This window comes from Etheostoma spectabile, chromosome 13 (assembly GCF_008692095.1).
Source record: "Etheostoma spectabile isolate EspeVRDwgs_2016 chromosome 13, UIUC_Espe_1.0, whole genome shotgun sequence".
Classification (NCBI taxonomy): Eukaryota; Metazoa; Chordata; class Actinopteri; order Perciformes; family Percidae; genus Etheostoma; species Etheostoma spectabile.
The window spans coordinates 16991042-17014707 of NC_045745.1; the positions used below are offsets into that span (position 1 = coordinate 16991042).

At 39.8% G+C, this 23666-nt stretch overlaps 1 protein-coding gene across 5 annotated transcripts in view; it reads left to right on the plus strand.

Moving 5' to 3' along the window:
* Positions 1-23666, plus strand: part of LOC116701032 (astrotactin-1) — a 372813-nt gene that overhangs the window by 316538 nt on the left and 32609 nt on the right. For all 5 annotated transcript variants that reach the window (XM_032534569.1, XM_032534570.1, XM_032534571.1 and 2 more), the window contains 3 exons: positions 2188-2465; positions 4829-4962; positions 5513-5664. In XM_032534569.1, the coding sequence (XP_032390460.1) occupies positions 2188-2465; positions 4829-4962; positions 5513-5664 (564 nt within the window). The remainder of the gene's footprint in view (positions 1-2187; positions 2466-4828; positions 4963-5512; positions 5665-23666) is intronic.

Below are 23666 nucleotides of genomic sequence, written 5' to 3' on the forward strand. Positions count from 1 at the left end.
TGAAACAGGTTGGTGGTGTTGTTTTGTTACTGTGTTTTGAGTGAAGGTTACATTACATGACTTTTTTTTTTTTCCCTGGTTCAATCTCCAGCTTCTTCACAGTCTGTGTCAATCTCCTGATGAGCAGGGTGGCACCTTGCATGGCAGCCTCTGCTGTCAGTGTATGAGTGTGTGTGAATGGGTGAATTTTGGCATGTGTTGTGAAGCACATTGAGTGGTAGGTGGACTAGAAAAGCGCTGTATGAATGCTGTCCATTTACCATTTTTTTCCTTTGTATCTTTTGGTGCGTTATGGGGAGCGCCATTGTGTGCTTGGCTCAGGGTCTCACTTTCTTTTTGCGAGGTTTGATGGCCCTGTTTTCGAATATTAAGTCATGCAGATCTGACCCATGGGACCTTAAGATGAATGGGCTTTTATTTAATGTATTCTGCAAACGACAAAAATTTCGGACAACAGTAAAGATATGATAACTACAAATAAAATCTGCACATAGTGGATTCGAGTTAATTTACTTTTTATTTTAATGGTCCTCCTGACTCTTATTTATCTCCATATCCTTTACTAACTTCACCTTTTACTAAGCTAAATTAAACTGACTGTTACTAGTTAATCATGTCATTACTTGGAAATCTTGTGAAACTCAATAGGCAGCATGCACAATAAAGTTTTTGCATATTTGAGTGATGTGTGGGAGATAAGGTATAATCAACAAGGGAGTAATTACTCACACTCGCACCCAAAAACTAAACAGAGAATATTACTTTGTAGCTCTTAGATTCACCTACACTCATGTGCACAAATACACACACACACGCGCACACACACACACACACACACACACACACACACTCACAAACAAAATGTATGTACAGTTCCAGATACAATCACTATGACAATCCATGGAGATATTCTGAAAAAATTCTGTTCAAAAGTGTTTGGTCTTAAGGAAGGGCGGGGGTGTGAAAATGGGTGTATGACAAATGTTTGTTTTGAGGTATTAAGTGTGAAGATTTGTATGTCTATACCATCTTACATTATTAGAATAACCTTTATTTAGATGACTCCTTTTCTTACAAAGCATACAGCTCAAAGCACTGAAATACCGACGCACATTCTCTTACATTGAATACAAAAGAAAAGGAAAGTGCAAAAGGTTACTTTTAAAGGAGTTGTTTAACAAAAAGTTAACATTAAAGCAATGGAATTATACTCTTAGAAAAATTGCCTTCTCTTTGCCTTCATTCTTGTGCACGTTTTGGTCCATGAGCTCGTGGCTCATAACCCTGAGTTGTATTCCATCAGAGGCAGCTCGCACAACAAGCCAATTCCCTAATTGGTGCTAGAGCTTTTAAATTGCCTGTGTTTTCTCACAGCCAAGCAGTCTCCCAAAATGGTAATTTGAAAAAGTCCCCCTTTTAAAAAAGACAAATAGTTCTGCATTAAGCATGTTTCCCTCTGTCGCTGCTCTCTAACTCCCCTTGCAAGTGGATATCTCACTCTGTCTGACACACAATTACAGTTTATGTGGAATATTTGATTCACATATTTACATAATTCAAAAGTGAAACTATCTCAACAAACCAAAACGTTATCACGTCTCATGTAAAGTCGGTGCTATTAGTGTGCGGGAGTTCACCTGTCTTACAGTTGTGTATAAAACATATGACAAAAATGAATGATTAGTATCTAAGCCTGATGTATACAGTATGTGTTGTGGAGTAAAAAGTAGTGTTCCACTACACATTTCTGCATTGTGCAAAATGAAGTAACGTATGTGCAACTTATTGTTACAGAGTAGAAGACCCTGGTTTCATCTTACTGGTTCACACTGTATCTTTCTCAGTTGTTAATCATTTTAAGAAGTTAATTCAAGTCCCATAAACTGAGCAGGGGGAAAAAATCATGGAAGTCAATAACAGCCTGTAATAGCAAAAGTCACGTGGCAGAGGGGGAAAGGGAGATATGGCAACACATTGATGCTTTGTAGTTGTGCCATGTAGCTTTGTGTGTGTGTAACAAGTAACAAAATCATAAATCTTCCCACATGCTTTTTTATAGCTTCATTGTCATGGTCTTTGCATATAATACATTTGATTGTGTTTGCTGTGTCTTCTGTAAAGTGCAAATTACATCCCAAAAAAATGTATGATGAGAAAAAAACGAATACATTTTCTCCTGTCCATCAGGTAACTCGCCTTCGGAGGAGTCCGAGGAGCGTGACAAGGAGCCAAGGACCCTGACCTACCCTGCGTACATTGCCAGTCTGCTGGACACTGGTGCCAAGCGCATGGCTGCCGGTGTCCGTATGGACTGCAACAGCCAAGGCCAGTGCCCGCGCTCCTGTCACCTCTGCCACATGAGCCCGAGGGTGGTGCAAGGGCGGCAGCAGTCCGAGCCTGTCTTGCTGCAAATCACCAAGGCCGCGCCCATCTTTGAGCTGGTGTCCAACAATGAGACCTACCAGGTGTGTACAGTGTTCATCCCTAACTATGTGTGACAGTCTAATGTCTAAAAACACCAATTTGGCTGGCTAGTCAACACAGCATTCCGGGTTAGGAGAAAAATGTGATCTGCTTCACTGGCATTTCTTTAAACCAATCACAATTGTCTTAATTAGGGAATACTCTTGTTGTGTGGACTGAGCGACTGTGTCTCTGCAAAATAGACTCGGGAAGGAACTTGTTTTTGTGAAACGTGTACATTCAAAGGTTATTTTAATTGTGCAAAAGAAAACTCAGATTGGACAGATAATCTGCTCGCTGTCTGGATTTACCCTGCAGAGATCTGAGGAGCAGTTAACCACAGTCCTCAGAAATCCACCGGAGTTTAAAATGCCAACACACATTTTCCTTGACACACTCATAATAAGTGGCTGCGTCTTCTCTCATCCTCCTGAACTGTTAATACCTTTCCTGTGAAATATTAAAGTAAGTCTTTATTCCCCGATGTACTAGAATGTAAAGTTTTCCACCATTTTATCTATGCTACCTAATATGCAGCTAGTTATACAAAACATCCGGGCATCAGTATGGGTCTGTAATCATTAAACCAAAGTCACTCTATTAACTGGCGTCCTGCAATGAAACACACCATGTGTTTGCATGTGGGTGATCCATCACGGCTGGCCTCATTATAAAAGAGGTTATAGAGAAGTCTTTTCCTTCTGGAGTATCATGCCTTACTCTGCCGACAGCATGCTGTGTTATAATCTGCCGTACTGCACTGTGACTTATCTGACTTCATCGATACTGAATGTGGTTACCGCTTCTATTCCTCTGGCAGGAAAAAAGGTTGATTCGGTGCTGTCCACGCTTTGGGGGGTTAGGCTTTCATCCAAAAGCTCAGGCCCACAGATACAGCCGATGTCATCAACACAGGCTGTTTGAAGGTAGCTAGTGTTTGACTGTGCAGATGCTCGAAAAGACATGATGCACAGGCAACATTTTGCATAATTATTTTGCTTGCCCTTACAAGTATCACCATTACATATGCTGTAGTTAATAGGGGTGTCTGATGGCTGATTTTTACTTAGAATAAAAGTAGTTAGTTTTGCTTCTCTATTAGAAAAACAACAGTACAAAACAAAGTACAATTACAACATGATGTCGCCATCAGGTAATATCCAGACCAAGAATCTTAAGATAAATTTAATTTGGGTAAACTTGACATCCATGGCCCAACCAACCAATTATGTCAATATGTACATATCAACCTATACTACTATATCACTATAACAATATCTAACCAGAACTCAGAGATATTAATTCCATACTAACAACTTAGTTGTAAAACTAACTGTGGAATATGCATATATAATTATGTAGCTAGTAGGACAATATACTTTTCCAAAGTCCCACCCCACTTCATTTCTGTTGCTGGGTAGGACAAGCTTCACGAGAACAAACATGGCGATCCATGTTTGGCTGCAAAAAGTGTGTATTAGATGATTTCTGGGTGTCAGGAAATGCAGCTTTACTTTTCCTGCTGGAGTGCTAGACATCATGTATATCTAAATAAATAACACCAAAAGTAACTTTAGGGTAAAAAAAAAAAAAAAACTGGAGAAAAAAACTAGAAGCTAGTAAACATGAATATAAACAATGCTGGATTTATAATACTTTAAAAAAAACGGCTGTGTAAATGTTTTATGAGGAAAGCAACACATTCAACACATTCCTTAGCTTAGGGACACACAATGTGTTTTGGTGGGTATTATTAAATGTGAACATAACTTGTCTGTTTACAAGAAGACACCCCAGGGCCACCTTTAATATCATGAGTGTCATTGTGTGTGGATGAGGTCCTGCTGCAATGGTTGTAAAAGCATTGGGTACGGTTGCCACATTTGTAGTTTCCGTAGCTAACAGTGGATAAAGGGGAAGTGTCCAGATGGACACACGACAAGTCAAGGGCTTTAGCGAGTCTTTTGAACACATTTGAAAGGAAGTTCTAGTTTGATCCAAAATTCAAACTTCTCTTCAATTCTCCCCCCAAACGGATCTATAAGGTATTTTGGAAATTAAAATGTATGTATTGAAAAACATGAGAAATGGTGTTCTAGGAAAATGGCCTGGGGTTAAGGCTCTGATCATACGCAATGTCCCCAAAAAACTTTAAACTTGGGAAATGATTTGATAGGAAGGGTTTTCATTTTTTGTGTGGAAAAACTTTAATATACAATGCTTGATGCGGGAATAGAAGTTCATAGAAAATAATTACGTTTTAATAGTGCATGTTCCAATATAACCAGTGCTATAACAAGCAAATTTTGGTTTCACGTTTGTTTTTCTCTCCTCTCTATCTCTCTCTCTTTCTCTCTCTCTGTAGGCTCTTCATGAGGCGATGATGAGCATGCTATGGTGTTCAGGGAAAGGAGATGTTATCGATGACTGGTGTCGGTGTGATTCCAGCGCTTTTGGCACAGACGGACTGCCCACCTGCGCCCCACTTCCCCAACCTATGTTAGTAACTTGTAATATTACCTTTCTCCAAACATCTCCGTCCATCATTTCACTGGCATAACTCTATGTGGCGCTGCAATGGTGTCAAGTCATGTGCCATCAGGATGCTTTTCTACACAGAATTGTATTGCCACCAAAGATTACAGCCATGGATGGATTACTGAATGGAGGGGGAGGGAGCTTGTTACGTGTTTGGGCCCATTGTCTTAGGTCAGTGATTATAGCCGCCATGGATTTATTTCTGCTGCCCAGTTTGGGAGTGCTCATCAATAAAATGAGCTGCTGCATTAATTGGTTGGCATGAAAACCTGTACACATGGGTCTCAATGCTACATAGCTGCAGATAACCGGTCCAGCATAAGCCAAGTCAGACATCAGGGGATAAGTGCCTATATTTTTCTGTTGACAGAAGTGTTTGTGTTCTTATTGGGTTGCAGTTTTGCAGAACACGAGGGATAATGTTTGCTGTCAATTACAGTATTTGGACAGTTTGCTGACAGTTTCTTTCACTCAGTAACATGGTTTTGCATCTCTCTCACTCTGTTGCCAGGCTGAAACTGTCTTACACCTACGAGCCCAGCAGCTCATTGGTCATCATGGAGTGGAACCACACCGACCCACCAATCGGCGTGCGGATTGTTGATTACCTTATTAGCCAGGAGAAGGTGACAGAGAGGACCGACCACTCCAAAGTTGAGACAGGTACGTCGGCCCAGAACTACCCACATCAAGAGTTTGGTCATTGATGATAAACAAGGACCAACTGTTGGAAAATAGGCCTATGTTGCCTGGCAACCAGAGATGCCAGATTTCATAGCGGTTAATTAAAAACAATTCCATAAATATATGTATTCTAGACTTCTTAGTCATGCTTCATCCGCTTGCTGGAACTTCCAAAGAGAGGTTGTTTGTGTGTTATTCAGATTCTCCAGGTCACTCCCTGTGTTTCCAACAGACACTGAACAAGCAAGGGGGACTGTTAACATTTTGGATGTGTACCACTTTGAGATGGGTATTGAGTCAGATGGCCTCACTTTGTATGGGCAGCTGTTGGCCAGTGTTCATTATTTATGCTGGCTCAAACCATAAACCCGCCAATTTGTCAGCACCATGTGGCAACATGAGCCTAATTTCTTTTTATCTCGTCTACCACTTGGAAGAAAACTCAAAATCTCTCCTTATGTTGCTGTCGTCATAGAAACAGTTGGTAATGTGTAATTTTCAGAATGTCCTGTTTTATCATAAGAGTGTGCCCCACAATTTGGAAAACCTATTCTATAAAATTAATACCAATACCTTACCAATACCAGTTTAAAACAGGTGTATTTTATTTAGCTGTACAGACATGCCCAGGCTCACTCCACTTGTTATAGGCCTAATTCAGTTGTAGTTTCTAAGGCCTCCACAAGATGGAGTACACCGGTAGTAATAATAACAATGGAGAACTGAAGTATTTATTTAGAGTATTTAGCTTGTTGATCAGACTGAATTCTGATTACTGGAATGATTTCATGAACTAGGCAGGTGTGTATTGTATTTATCTATGGAATGTTATATAATGGACCACTGTAAATGCTTTTAGTATGGCAAAAAAGTCTTGCCATTGGTCATAATGGTAATGACAAAGTAGCCATATGAATGTATGATATTAATTAACATCTATGTTTCTAACAGTAATTGACAACATAAACTGTAATCAAACTTATTTGCCTTTGTTCAAGCATTTAAAAAAAAAGTGTTTTCAAAGGGTTTTCTATTTTCCTCACAGTTTAATCCATATGGATTCAATGATTTGCTTATTATTAAGGTATGTTTTCACTAAAAGGAGGAAATCATATAAGCAGCCGCAGGAGCAGCAGTAGTGTGTATAGTTCTATCATCAATAACAGAGTGCACAGCTTATTTGGCTGGATCTATATGAAAGGACACTGGCAAAACAGGGCAGTTTATTTTAGCAGTAATGACCCGATCCATAATGGAGACTGTTACAGTTCTCTGTGAGTACCAAAGTTTGTTGTAGCTTAATCTGAGAATAAACTGTATTAGTCAGAACAGTGAGAATCATTAATCAATGCAGCTGATTCAGACAGGAGAGGAAAGCAGGTGGGCATTTTCTTTGTTAGTGTTGTTATATTGAATATGAGCTATAAGTTCAGCAGAAATTATCCTTTTTTTAGCTGTGGGGGATTTTGTATTCTTTTGTACCATAAGTGAAGGCATGTACAGTATTTAAGTCAGTATTTCAAAGCTCCAGCTGCAGACAACAGAAAATATATTTACCACTTAAATGTGCATGTGGTGTGTAAACTGCTCTGTATATATCAACTCTCATATTGCAAGTAGTACAGTATATATTTCAGATTGGTGATGCAAAAATGTGCTTGATGGTGCCAATGATCAGCTGTCTTTTGCTAATGACAGCTGAGGAGATGCTCGTTTCTGGAATGTTTCTGAAAATGTTTCTTCTGGAGGGACAAAACAGGCTCAACGTCAGTAGTTATGGTTATGTGGCTACTGTATTTAGTTCTCCTAACATGTTACCTGCTCATTCTTTCACTTAACAATTCCGTTTTTTTAAAGAATTCTTTCAGTCAAAAATCTCAAAGTGTACTGTGCTGCATAATATGCAAGGTGGAATAACACCGGATCAACCTAAATGCAATCAGACGTGGCATCCTGCTGTGTGTACGCTCAGCGCCCCCTACTGATATTAGATTAAAGGGGATGCCCCTCTATGTGAAAAGTATGTGGAATGCCTGCTCTACAGCCTGCTTTTAAAGGCTTGTGGAAATCCTTCCAGAAGATATATTCAAAATATATTATAAGCATATTTATGGCAGCTTAGTTTTAATGTTAAATTATATTTTCATTAGTCTATATCCACTTCTGGGATTGCTCCATTGCCATTTTTTTCCCGGCCGAATGTCTGTTACCTTCCACTTTCTTTGTGTTGTAATTTTAAACACCAGCCGATTTATGAGGACTATGGCTAACTGCTCCTCAGCTCTCTGCAGGGTAAATCCAGAAAGCTAGCTAGACTATCTGTCCAATCTGAGTTTTCTGTTGCACAACTAAAACAAGCTTTGAACGTACAAAACCACCAAAACAAATTCCAATGCATATTGTTGGATATTCCCCCGTTTGAGTTATTGTAATGTATTTTCTTTGGAGGTATAGTAAATAAGAGAGCCTGGAATTTTGTGTGTGAAGTTTGTACTGCTTCACAGTGCAGAAGCACATTCCCACAATTCCAGATCCAGCAGTGTTTTTTGAGGAAAACAAATATGGCTGTGTTGACCTTCTTTGGGACCGTAGGGCACAAATAAGTTGCTTGGCCACTGTCAACTCCCTTTAATACATGGCTTGGTTGAATTCTAAGGCATTCTGCGACCGTTGCTAAGTACACACCGTTGCCATGCATAGCAGAGCGTGGCCATGGACACAGTTCTGTTCACTGTGGAGCAACTAGAGTGAAAGAAGTCCGGGTAACTTATCAGCTGTGGCAAAAAGTTAAGCTATGTGGATCAACTTCAGGGCTGCCAACTCTCACGCATTGGCCGTGAGACACACGCAGTTGCTGGTTTCACACGCGCACAACGCCACACCCCGATTTCTCACGCTGAAGTGTCAGCCCTGTGTCAAATTTCTGAAAGATGGTTTATCTATGTTTTACCTGTTGAGCACTCGTGATCGACTAGTTGTTGCTTTCAGAACTGTGAGGGGGTTCAAGAGCGCTCCCTGTCTGTGGAATTTTCAAATTGTCGCAAAATGAGAACATTTTTTTCACGAGCCATTCCAGGTGCATTTCCCCGGCTTCAGGTATGCGCTCTGAATATCACAGACCGTCCGTCGCTTCGTGTCCACTCTCTCTGTAAAGATAGAGATGAGGAGCGCGGCTGGTAGCGTAGCAACTTCAGTTCATTGTAGTGGACTCGCTCTGCTGGGGGCAGTGACACGTTGCATGCATGCGTAGACCTCCGATAATGAGCAGCGTACGGACACCTCTAAACTGTCAGAGACCAGAGACCCAAATGGGCCTCTGAGTCTGTCAGACGGTCTGAGTGAGATCCACCATATCAGCGGAGCAATTACATGCACAGCAGACTGTATTACAACTCTCCAAATCTCGGATCTCTATGAGCAGAAATCTGGTGAAACACATCTGAGCTATAATATATATATATATATATATATATATATATATATATATATATATATATATATATATATATATATATATATATACGATACTGCAACGTTGGGCCACTATTGTGCATTTCTAACCTCTGCATCTCTAAATGTAACTGTAAATAATTAATTTGATGTTTTTTAAAATGAACAAATAGTCTTTATTTTCACAAAAAAGTAAAAACATTAAGTGGGGTACAGAGGATGACAGCCAAACATTACTGAACATTGGCACAAAGGTTAAAGGATTAGAACTTATGTAACTCAGTGGTTCTCATTCTTTGAATGTCAGTGGTCTTAGTTGATCCCTCATATTAATTTAACTTTGGTCCCTGGTCCCTATACCTGGGACCCCTGGACCTGTTCAACACAGACCCAAATCTCTGAGCTGTTGCTGACATAGCACTGCTCTTCATGTGGTTCAATATGTTTGGCACATTGTGTGGGTCAGTTCTATATCATAGAAGTTAATAATGTAAATGCTGAATGCCCTAAAACCTGTTGATACTACAACAATGCAAAGGTTCTAACCCAACAGTTTTGCACATATCATGTAAGACTTGATTTCTCATTTTTTTTGCAAAAAAAAACTCTCCAGAAAGTGCCATTTAATGGTTATTTTTCGATTTTTTCCTGGGGGAGCATACCCCCAGACCCCCAGGGAGAGCCCATCCCCCACATATAACAAATCCCAATTTAAACCCTAAAGGATAAAGACCCAAAGAAATTGCTTTGTACGCGGCAAAATATGGGTTGGCCCCCCCAAATCTCACTCCAAGGTTTTTGGAAAAGTTGGCAGCCCTGCAACTTCTGTCCTCCAATTCAAGCAGTGACACCAGATGTGGTGAGCGTCTATCTCTACGTCTTTATATACGGTCTATGATTGCTACGCAGTAACTGCCGTGGGGAGAACAACGCTAATAAGTTAGCTTACATTGCAGCATTTTTAATGTTACTGGTGTGTCAACTGCAGCTGCTGTGCAAAAGGGAAAGACGATGAATGAGGACATTCTTGTCCCATTTACCTTGTCTTACTTCACCGTCAACGAAAATGTTCCTTTTAATGTGAATTAGAGCAACCAATAGCCCGCTAGCTCACTACAACGCTTCAGCTAATGTTGTGTCAAGTCCTGCAGTGATTAAAACAGCAGCTGGGTAATTTGTCCACCTAAAGCTAGCGATAGCACGGCAACACCCCATAACAGCCCAACTTATAAAATATATAGCTACTATCACAGCCTGTAAGTGGGAAAAACTGATGGCTTTTGCCAGAAATGTATTAGCTACAGAGTTTACGTTGCTATGGATGCAGGATTCCAACCTAATTTTCTTTAGCAGAAGCAATCCAATCAATAAACTCCTGTATAAATCAAATCAATATTATTCAAATTATTGATTTGTTTGGTAAGTAGCCATGTAATAAGCAGGGGTTGCGTCGGGGTCCTGATCAACCTGTTGGGGTTGTTTTCACTATAACAACCGCCTCGCTCTACATTATTCCTTATGTCACTCTCCCTAACTGCTAATTGTGTAAAATATTCCTATTCTGGAATATTAACAGAAATGCATGTTAACTTGTGGTTATTTGATCAAACACAAGTTTTAATGTAGCAGCACAGTATCGTCTTGGAACTAGGTTTTCACACAGGGACTCTCTTCAGGGCTGGGCCTCATGACCAACCTACATGCACCTAACACATCAGCTAATGTGTGCTTTACTAGTATACATTTCCGTATTTGCAAAGACAGTTACAATTGATTGTTGCATGAAACCTGGGGCTTTTGTGGTTCACTTAACTCACTTTACCAGGGGAGAGGCAAAATATATTATATATAACTGTCAATAAGTTTTTGTTGGAGTAAAGAAATGGAAAGTTCATCATCAGTAGAACCTCTCTTTTAATGTATAGTGATGACGGGAGGACAACTGCAACTTTAATGCAAGGAAGCACTTTAACAAACAACAATGAAATATCACTTAAATGGTGAATGTGACCTTTCAGTTTCTGTTTTGGATTTTTGGAGCATAATTTCTTCCTGTGCCCTTTGAACAAATCATCCGTGTGAGCTCGACATTACCACTGTGTTCCATGGCCTAACAAAACAAATGTTTGTCCCATCCCCTAATCTGTGCTGTCAGAGCGATAAACAGAGAAGATGAAAATAGTGGATGCTCAAGTATCCGGCATGACTTTCTGTAGTTGGGAGAACATTTTGGGGCTGCAGTGCCGATACAATGTTTACTTACACTTAAAGTTCAAATGAAGTTCTTATCGGGCCACAAAGTCAATCTTTCAGGCTTTGCAATGGTACTTTGGTACAACATCAAAGTTTACAGTTTTTGGAAAGACTTAATCATAATCAGACATATTGAAAGAAACATAATTTCTTTGTGACGCAACAGGAACCGCTCTCAAGTACAGTTTAAGTCATTAAGGCTTGAAAGAAAAAAAAACCTGCTCATGTATTTTTGTTATCAGTTAGTGGTTGATACAGAGATATAGAAGAAATAGTGAGGAATAGTCCAATCAGATAAACAAAAAAGTCTTGTATCTAACAAGATACTCTAACTACCATGGAACTTGGCAGTGTTTTCATGGAAATTAGCATTGATACTAGGCAAGAAACAACTGTGGCACAGGAATATTCCACTCAGTGGATTTTCTGTCATGCTGAGCTTTTCCAGTTTACTGATTCTGTTGCACTCTAAATAAGACAATGCATGTTTCCATGGTGTCATGCACTTAAGCCATCCTCATTAAACTAATGGAGGTTACTTTCAAGGATAATTTCTTCAAATTTTCCAGCCAGTTCCATAGCTAATCTCTGCCTCGTTCTAGGCCCTTAAAGGATGGCATAGATATTATACTACATTCTCACTGGAAAAACGGACTCCAGTCTCTTCGTTAATTGCTTCAAAACAAACTCACAGACAAACCACTTGCCCGGAAGGTGTAATTCATCACTGCAAAATTGAAGCAGGATGAATTTATCAGACTCTACTGGCTTGTTGCCTAAAGCCCCATTTTGTTCATTCTCCTCTGCAAGAAATGCAGACATTGCACTGATTAGAAAGCTGACTTTACAACTCTAGTTATGCTACTTGAGCAGTCTTTGGGTGTAAAGTTGCCTTACATGTATAATATGCACTTCAGTGGCTGCCTTAGGATATTTGCTGCTACTTTTATTCAAGTGTTTTGTTTTTATGGAAGGTTGACGAGTTTGTGAAATTCTTTCATTTCCAATTACTCTGGACCTTATTTGTGATAATACATATTTTGTGTAATAGTTATAAAATTGAGAAACCAAAAAAGCCCCCACTTGGGTCTATAAATGCCAAATATTAGCCAGAACCATGCCATGCTTTGGAATGCGCCGTTTTAAAAGGTTAATTGATTTGATTAACACTCCTCAAAATCTTTTTTTTTTATATTTTGGTGCTGTTTTCCACCCAACAAAATATATCCCCATGTTACTACAGTATTTTATCAAACAATGTTGGGCTCAGTCATTCTCTACTATGATATAATGCTGGACTGTGCCTGGACTATTTTTTTTCTGATGAAGTTAGAAGTTAGAGATTAGCATCTGGTCCAATATGGACAAAAGACATGTATCTTTCTGCTGCAGCACATTAATGTTGGCGATGAATCAAGTCCACCCTGAATTGCAAAAGACCTCCACATCATTTCAGAGCTGTTCAAAGTGCCGGGCAGCTGTTTTGACTTTGTGACCATACGGAGATATTTGTTGTTGTGCTGTTGGTTACAGTGTTGGGAGAATCCACCATCCAAGTTTCTTCCCTTTGGAAGACATTAAAGTACATCAAAGCCTCTCTAATAAGAAATAACATTTAATGTGTGGAAATATCAATACGTATTCTCTTGATTGTAAAACTAACTACTAAAAGAGACCTTCAATTTTGTACTGCCACAAATGACGGGATTTAAGCTTTCATGTTCTGGGGTTTTTAGGTGTTATGCCAGGATCAGACTACATGAATTCAGCCAAATTTTGACCTGACAGAAAAGGAGCAGACAAACGTTCAAAGTCATGCCCGATAATGAGGGTCGGGACCGACAAAGTGTCTTTACCTCTTAATTATCAAAGATCCTCAAACTAATGTCTGGGATGGTTCACAACCACCACACAGAAAGCCTTGTGTGACATGTGACAAGGAAGAGAGAGCACTCTCTTCCTCTCTGGTGCACGTATATAAACATGGTGAAAAGGAGAGACGCTACTGCTGCTGTCTGGTGGAGAAAAGATACAAACAGTGCTAATACAGGCTGTTTTCATGGCAGAGATCGCCCCGCTTCCCAGCTTTGCATAGGGGATCATTAAAACGTTTAAACTAAATTATATTACTACTAGTCCGTTGCCAACTTTAAACATGGCACAGACCCTCTATTGCACCCCGACTAACCTCCCTATGCGGAATGTCTCCCTTATATACTACTCGCTAAATCCTGTCTAGATGCTGCTCTCCCCAGTACGTCCTACACACACGCCGAAGGGTGCTTTTTTTCGTCGCATCAGACGATGACAGCCGCTGTCCAAACATCTGTATTTTACGCGTTCGGAGTGAGAAAGGTTGATGACGTCTTGTTGAAACTACAATGTCTTTGTGTATCGTACCGGGGATGTAACGTTGTTCAAATGAGAAGCAGATCTTGCCTGTTATTTTGCTTATCTGCTGAAAACACTTCACTGGATGAAACACATCAGGGAAGATAACGTTACATGTGTTGTGGAACAGAGTCAAGCTAGCTAGCGAGCAAGTGGAGCATCAAGCTAGGTGACATAAATTGTGTGAGACGAGACATGTAGTTCACTGAGTGGTATTCGCACAAAACCAAGTGGTCATAACAAGCCTATGGCTTATAGACTTTCTTTTGTTGATAAATTATCTTTTAAATTGAGGAAAATATACAGTACAGTGTATATATACAGTATGTGTGTATATGTATGTATATATACATATATGTATGTATATATTATATACATGTAAGTAATGTGTGGTGTGTGTGTGTGTGTGGATAGTGTATGTTGTGTGTGTGTATATGTTTGTGTATATATTTTGTTATATTGTATATATGTGTATGTGTTTGTGTGTGTATATATGTGTTTGTGTATATTATAATATATATATATATATATATATATATGTAAGTATGTGTGTGTATGTATATATATATATATATATTTATATGTATTGTGTGTATATGTTTGTGTATATATGTGTGTGTATATGTGTATATATGTGTATGTGTATATTATGTGTATATGTGTTATTAATATATATATATAATATATATATTGTGTGTGTGGTGTGTATAGTATATTATATATATATTATATGTGTGTGTATATAATATATTTGTGTGTATATGTCTGACTGTCATGAAAGACAAACAAATTGTGTAGTCTGATCCTGGTATTAGACAAAGTGCACCTTTTAGACCACTAGAGTGCAGGACTTGCTAACAAGTGCTGGTATTGACTGACCAAACTCAAAAGAAAAGATTTATTCAATTTTGGCCAGCAGTAAGTGCACAATGAATATAGTTTAGCCTAAATCACAAAGCATTGCCGCAAATGAAGAGTTCCCTGGTATAGATGGGGGATGATGGAGAGATACTGTAGATGTGGCCCTATTTATGCAAATCAAAGTTTGCTGACATTTCCACCCACTGGAAGAGAATGTAAACACAAAATGTTCTAGACTTGCAAATGTATTTGACCCCTTCATCTCCTTTACATCCGCCAGACTCCGAGAAGATAACTCATAGGTCAGAGGATTACGCAGTTAACTGAGATCACATTCCATAACTTCTGGGTGTAAGAGTTTTTCAAAACTTTTAACAGCTCCCTCTAGGTGCCATTTGGACTCTCCGATGTGAGAAATGGCCTGGCGCAGCTCTAATTACACTGAGTGAAAGATATCCAGCTCTAGTTGGTGTGGCTCAGCTGCATTAAAGGGAGACAGAAAAATATAATGGAAGAGAATTTGATCAGTGCTTCCCAACCTATGCATCTCCTTTTTAGCAGATGATTGATTACTTTGGAGATCACACCATGATGTAAAAAGAAATGTGGCTGCTTAGATGTTGTGTTGAGTTACGAAAGGGGAGCAAAAGACCACCGAGGAGCCAGGGAAAGAGGGAAGGAAACAGAAAGACAGGAGCAAGGTTGAAAACGATTGGGAAAGCTGGCCGTACAGTGTGTTTTTCATTTCAGCCGTCAGTCTTTTCTCTCGAAGAATCAGTCTCACATGAGCAGATGTATAATTCTCTAACAAATCTCCCCTTGGCTGTCTCTCTCCCCCTCTTTGCTTTTTCTCCACCACTCCCTTGTCTTTTTCTCTCATCTCCTATTCCTCCTCTCCAAAGCTTTTCTCCCCCTAAAATTTGTGTCTCCTCTCTTTTTAATCTCTTTCTGACCACCTCCTTTCAATCCTATTTATTCAAGGTTGGCCCCTTCTCTGGCCTCCTTTTTTTCTTCTTTTTTTTTTTAAAAGAAGGATTTTCTTTTTCTAGTTTTTTGAATTACCTCTTTTCTTGTCCTTTCTTTTCCTCATTCTTTTTGTTTTACTTATCTACTTTCTCTTCATCTTCCTCATCAATTTTTTAGGCATCAAGACAGGGTCACCGTGGGCCATACAGCATTTGTTGGATGAAAAAGCCTACGGTTGAAATGTTTTCAGGCTACCATTTAAAGTACATTATATAGCGTTCACGAGGCGCTTTAAGGCCATTAAAGTAGTTTTCCTAACAACTTTCTTATGACAAAGAAATGGTGAAACCCCCAGCTCCATGGATTGATAGCATCACGGCATGAAATTAACACCCGCCCACCTGCCAAATGCAGTGAATTTTGCAATTGGCGGGCAACACTGTCCATCTACCTGTCACGTTGGCTAGCAGCCAATTAGAATTGAGTGATTCAGACGAGTAACTATTGGTAAGCAGGGTACTTAGTTACTTACTGGCCCGGACCAATAAGGGGCCGTCATCACTGGAAGATATTGATTGACAGCCGAGGCCCCCTATCACATTTTCGATACTCTCGACAATCCCAGTAGTCCCACGTGCAGCCACTGACCAAGTGGGGGTAAGAACGGGTCAAATTCATTTACGTTTTTCTGATATGAAGACGAGACGTGTGTGAATCAAACATCTCACCAACAAAATGTACAGCTAAAGACGTCCTGCCATTCTGTAAACATTGATGTAACGTTTTTTCACTATAAAGTTGCTGTTTCAATCCTTTCGGCTCACTGCAACAGGTGGGGCTACTGCTCCGTTCCACCTGCAACTGACGCACACACAATCATACACGGTAGATTCAGGAAAAAACGCAGATGAGATGTACAGTACAGAATGACCTAAATTGAGGACAACTGTATTTTGAAGGAGCAATGATAAGTTAAAGTCCAATAAGTACTTTATCAACCTGTATGATTGTGTGTTGCAGCCCGGGATAGGAAAGGAGTCCTTTATGCTGGATTATAAAGGCGGGCCGCCCTACCACAGCACATGATGACGCCGCAATGTCCACGAGTAGACTCATAGAGACACAGCAATTCCAGTTTTTCACCTTAATGAGGCAAAAAAAAAAGTGGCTGGTAAAAAGTGACAGTGGCAGGTGGTCAAAAAAGTTAACTTCAGGCCCTGTACGGCATCCTGTTTTACAGGATTGTAAATTAGGAGTTATGATAAATGTATTGCAGTATCTCATGCACAACTGTGTAATGTGGTAATATAGATCGATTGGAATCCCTACCTAGACATGTGACAATCCATCAAGAATATATGGACTTGTTTTCTACAATTGCAGACGTACAGTTTCTCAGTGGAAGATATTTTAATAAAAGCATTTTCAGCTTATGGTTCTGGTGGTTAGAATAAGTGATTCTCTGGATTTTAAAACTGTATAACTTCAATGAATGATACCATCTTTCCCAAACTTTTAAGTGAATTTTCTGTTCATTTTTTATTAATATTTACTAATGTATTTGATAGGGGCAGTGGATATTAATAAACATTGCTGTAAATATGCCAGAATTTGCCAAAAGGCTAATTGTAAATTGTCGTCCCTGGCCAGATATTACAACAGACTCCCTAAAAAGCACAAGTACAAAACAAGGAAAGGTAAAGATAAAACACAGTTATTGAAACAGGGTGCAAGCAGGAACTTAAGGTAAAACACTGATCTAAGTCACATGTTGGAAAATAATGACGTTAATGATATTGCAGCTAAAAATCAGAATTACCGAAGGGAATCTATGTTTAAATTATTTATTTTTGATTTAATATTCTCTGTCTCTCTCTCCAGTTTTTATATCTAACTTTTTTTTGAAGAGACAGTTAAAGGAACACATTGTCATACAATCCGGTCCAATTGTGGATTTTGTAATAATTAATAATTTTATAATTAACACTGTTTATTGATCCCAAATGGGGACATTACAATTTACACTCTGTTTTGTTAGTAAACACTATCCACACGGGGACTTGAACCAGCAACCCTCCAGTTCTCAACCCAACTCCCTACGGACCGAGAAACTGTCACTGTGATGAATAAGTAGATAGACAATGTTCTACATCCAAAAATTTTTCTGTTTTTCCTCTTACTTCTGTATATTTCCCCACTCCTACCACCCACATCTGCTTTTGTGGGTGGTAGAGGAGTAGGGGAAGTTAAATTGATATGTAAGAGTACTCCATAAAAGTAGAATGTCTTCATCAATTGGTCACACTCTTATTTGCATGTTAACCAAGTACACTCAATACAATACATCATTTGTTTTCAGACTTGTACCACTGTTCTCTGAAAGTGTTTGATGCTACTTCAATATCAGAAATATGACTTCTTCCCCGAATATAATCCCCAAATGGGTTGCTTGATGAATTCCAGAAGGACAGTAAAAACAGAGCATCCATTTACGGGAAAAGATCTGAACAGACACTACTGATCATCTGTGAAAGAAGCACAGAAAAAGACCAAATATCTGCCCTTTACTTTCTCTACAGGTTCATCAGAAACAGATGTCGGAATATCCCCCCATTTTCCTCATAACATCCTTAAAGCTGTGTTGTTTATACACTGAGCATATTGTTGTTGATGGCTGCACAGTTGCATTTATGTATTTTTAATCTTGTTTGTGGTTCTGAAATGTGAGATAAGTGTACATACACACAGTTGATGATTATAGCATCCAGGACTCTGCTAGATCTGGAGCTGACAACACCTTGTTTGTGCAGTAAGCTCTCCATTAACAAGCTTCAGGCACACAAGGTGAGATCATAGTGTAAGCACACACATACACACACGCATTCGCACGGTCCCCAACAGATGTGTGGAAGCTTCATGAATAGGAAGTCTGCTTTAAGTCAGGGCGCTTGGCTGGACCAGTCTCACTGTGAAACAAACATCCCCTGAGCTGGGAGCAATCCGATGATGTAACAACTTTGATCCCCCAGCGAGGGCAAGGTTTAATCAAGGGTCAGTGGAACATGGATTCCAATAAACACATTACTCACCTATCTACATCACAAACATGCATATGCACAGACACCAGGGGTGACTGGAACATGCCCAAACCTAAAGCAGGCTGAGCTTCCTCTTAGCACCAGTCACTTCCTCTGTGCTGCCACTGCTTGACCCTTTCCACCTGCTTTCTCTTTACTGCAGTGAGCGCAGCATTTCATCTTGAGCAATCCAAAGTTGGCTCATTCATTTCTGTATAGTTGGGTGTTAACACAGTAAGTGTAATTTCTACACATAGGTGACATTTTAAGCCCAATCACTTCCCCCTGCTTTTCTGAGTCCAGGTTGCAAAGGAAGCACAGCCCAGAGATCCTTTTATTCGCCACATTGTAAGTCCACCTGGGAATCCAGAGGCATTCTCAGGCTAGATGAAATATGTTATCCCTCAAGGATTTCCTGTGTTTGCCCCCGAGTCCCCTTTTAGTTTGATGTTTTCAGAACACTTCCACAGGAAGGTCTACATCCAATCAGAAGCATGGTCCACATTAAATGACTTTTATGAAATATGTGCTCCTTACCTAGTCTCTAAGTGTGCACTTTGTGAAGGAAACATTTACATGCTTGTATCTATCTATATATATATATATGTGTGTGTATATATAACCTCCAGCTATGCCTGTTGCAAAGAGAAAAGCTCTGCCCATCTGTTTATGTATTGAACAGGAGTTCAAAGAAACCCAGACTGTTTGGAAGCCCTGGCTGGGTCCTACAGAGAGGTCCAACTTGAGACTCCATAGGGAGACATCAACGCTCATGTAGGCAGTGATGGAGAAACCTGGAGGGAGAGGGATCTTAAAATTGAGTGGTATTTTGTTATTGAACTGTCATGGCCTATGCAACACCATGTACAATTGTGGTGTACGTGGCAGCACAGTACCGTGGCGGGTCAGCACCTCCAAATCTGATGCAATGGTAGGGGTCCTGATCTTGAATGACAGTAAGATGCTGACAGACTATGTCTATATACTGGTTGTGTGTGTGTGTGTGTGTATATATATATATATATATATTATATATATATATATATATATATATATATATATACTCCCAAATACTGCCATTTCACAAGCCACCCCTACTATGCAGTAAAGGCCTACTAATGTACCACTTAAGCATCTTCTGGACAGGGACCCGGCTCATTCTTGATGCACATTGAGATTAATCAAGTCTAGCAGCTTCCCTAACCATCTGTTCCAACTACCCACAGGTGATCATCAGTTGACAGCTCTGCATTCTTTTACTCAAGTGTCCAAGGCACATGCTTTAAATCTGATTTTATGCCTGGAAAGTTTATCATCGATCTTTGGCACGGTACTGTGCTGCCACGTACACCACGATTGTACATGGTGTTGCATAGGCCATGACAGTTCAATAACAAAATACCACTCAATTTTAAGATCCCTGTCCCTCCAGGTTTCTCCATCACTGCCTACATGAGCGCTGATGTCTCCCTATGGAGTCTCAAGTTGGACCTCTCTGTAGGACCCAGCTAGGGCTTCCAAACAGTCTGTTTTTTTTTTAAACTCCTGTTCAATACATAAACAGATGGGCAGAGCTTTCCTCTTTGCAACAGGCATAGCTGGATGTAATCCCCAGAGATTCCAATCCCTATCAAGTAGTTTGGGTCCAGAGCCATGTTTCAATAGCTAGCTTGCATAGCCAAGGTTCAAACCACAAAAGCGTTCTTGCTTCCATGATGTCATCTTTAGAGAGAGATACAAACTCTTTCTTTGCTAAACCATAGAGTAATAGACAAAACGGTTGTTTAGATCAAGTCGTAAAGTCATAGAGCATCATCTGCATGTTGCAGTATGTGTCCACAATACCCATGGGCGTGAATTCCATCTAACAGATGGGGGGACAATAAACATAAATTAAAAAATAAAATTGATTAAAAAGCGATACTTTGGCTCCAATCTTTGTTGGAAAACTGATGGGCCTCTTTGGGCATCATCAATAAAACAAATAACTGTATGGCAGGGGATAAACTACACTGGGTAATCAGTCTATTTGGCATGTGGTCATAGAATTATTAAGAAACATATTAGTAATAGCATTCCGGTATTGTCTGACTCATCTAGAGCCCTGTTTTTATAATTTTCCATGTGGATTTATTACTCTTCTTGTAAATACCACACACAACCTTCTCTGTTGCCCTCTGCAAACAGCTCTTACAATGCATGCAAATGAATAGCAGAGTTAACTGTGCTTGTATACTCTAAGAAAGAAAGGCCTCAGTATTGCATTTGCCTTAGTTGCCACCAGGGGCAATTCTAGGATCAGACCTTAAATGCCGTTTTATGCTTTTGCGGAGGCTTCGCGCAGAGCTTTCACCGTAGCCTACGTAAGTGGCCTGGTGTTTATACTTTTACACTGGTGTGTGCCTCAAGCAAACGTGTGTGTGAGGGGGGAGTGTGTGGTACTGACTCTAGAGTCATAGTGAGAGAAACAGTGTCTCCCCATTGCTTTCTGACTAAAGTGAGAAAATTATAACTGGAAAAGTTAACACTCTCCCTCTCCATGTTATTTATGGAGAAGGAGAACCAGGAAATGAGTCGGGTGAAATGCAGCGCTACCAAGCACCGGCCAGCACCGGGGGGCATCTCAGGGTTCAGTGTCTTGCCCAAGGACATTTCGACGTGGGACTGCAGGGCCAGGGATCAAACCACCAACCTTCCAATTGGCAGGCAACCGCTCTACCACTGAGCCACAGCCACCAGATGCAGAGGGGTCTGTGGGGGTATGCTGTGGATGCGACACAGAAACATAAAAAAGCCCCTGATGAGAATGTCACACGAATACAGTCCCTTGCAAAATGCCTGCTAAATCAGTCATTTCATTATCTGATAATCTCTGAGGTTGCTACTGAACACTATTAACACAATAATGGAACTAAAGCAAAAACGGTGATAACAACCAATTTGACACAATGTTCTAACATTCAGCCATTTTAGTTGCTTACATTTCAGTTTTGGTTCTAATCTGTGTCATGAAATTAACAACTTCTCTGGGGATGACCACTGTTAAACTCCACAACCGGACTCCTGCTCTTCCCAAAGGCGGGAGTCTGGCACAACCACCTCTGATTGGCCCTAACTATGTTTCTGTTAATGGTAATTGTTTATCCTCGGTCACTAACAGAGAAGTACATAAACTCTCACAAAAAGCTGAAAAATGTATTTAAAAAACAAGTTTTTTTTATTGATTGATTTTAAACAGAGCCCCCTTGAAAAGGGTCTAGTATCGCCCATGGTTGCCACAGTATGAGTGCATAAAAGCAGTCAAACTCTTATAATTGCAGAAGTTAGTGTACATCAGCATCCAGTCAGGGTTATCATGATAATTTAACCTTATAACCAATCCTGAATCTTAGACCTGAGTCACTTGCAATGCAGCCGGTGCTGCAATACATATACCTTTTTGTTGCTAAATTTAATTTACTGTTTTTAAGTAAAGACATACAGTATACTCAACCCAGTTCTCCGGGGGGAAAGTCCTGTGTTATTTGACCCATCCCCCCTCACCCGAACCTCCTTATGCAGATTTTAAGCTTTGTAATGCTACTCGCTACGGTAATCATGCTGTTATTACAAAAGATGCTTCCCACTGGAATACATTAGTTTTTGCTCAGAGGTAACAATGTAATAACATCCAATTACCGATGTCTTAGCTAGGAATGATTTCAATGACAACCCTATGTATATCTGGGTAGTGGGAATATAGTATATATCAGCGTAATACCTTCCAAATTGGAATTTAAAATTGTTAATTACAATATTATAATGCTGAAATTTATCCAACCTTTATGTTTCTTTTGTTTCAAGGTAATACTTTACAAATTATATGTTACCTGGAAACACATCTGGTATTTCTGGTATTTTATCGTGAAACTCTGGGCCATGGTGGATCGTTGTAGATTTAGTACTCTAGTTTATAGAAGGTGGGAAATGTGCCTGACTTGAATGACTCCCTTCGGGGATTGTGCTTCACTCAAGTCGGTGTGAACTCATTTGTAGAAGTAGAAGTTGGTTGCGTGAGAGGAACAACTGACAGGCAGCCTAAACACTCCAAAAGCACTTAAAAAATGGACAGGATGTTGCTCATAAGAAAGGGGCACTCAATTGAGACAACTTGTAAGACAGATAAATAAAAAGGCATAGGGGAGTGGGCGGGGACGTAACCGAGATGAAAGAAAGCAAAACTGTTGAGGAAAACCGACATCTTGACCTACCCCATAAAAACCAACAATATGTAGTCATTCAGGTTTAGGTTTATTGTTTTGTAATTGTTTACAAGCTATGATGGACATGCAACATTCACCCTTCTCATAAACTTCTAGTGTGTTTTTCCAAAGTGTTTCATTCCTCTATTGACATATTTGGCAAAATGTATGGTTGGCGTTCAAAGTGTTCTCACAGCAACTGCTATCAATTTGGTCAGATGCACTTCTATCAAATTATAAAACAATGTATTGCTCTAAAGATGTAATGTTCTATGAATTGCACTGCAGTGACGCAAATGGCAGCTCTGCAGCACACGTATCAATCACAAATTTGGAGAAAGCACTCATAGATTGAAGGGCTGTTCTTTCTTTTTCACGCAAGGCCTTTTTTTTTTTGAGAGACCCTCCATCCCACCCTCTTTATCCTCATTTAACTTACCTTCTTCTTTCTAGTCCTCTACAATGACCCCTTCAAATCCAATTGGATTTAGTTATTTAAAAGTTAAAAAAATAAATAAAAAAAAAAACTTTCTGTGTGGCCAAACATCATGGTCTGGTAGTGGTTGTGACAAGCACTGAAATGCCAAGAAATAACAGTGAAGGGTTTGTCGGTGATCTGTTGTTGTTGTGTTGCTGGTCTCTTTGCCTTTTTCAATGGAGAGGTAGAGAACCAAGTCCAGATGTTATTTGTTAAGGATTTTGTGTGTGTGTGTGTGTGTGTGTGTGTGTGTGTGTGTGTGTG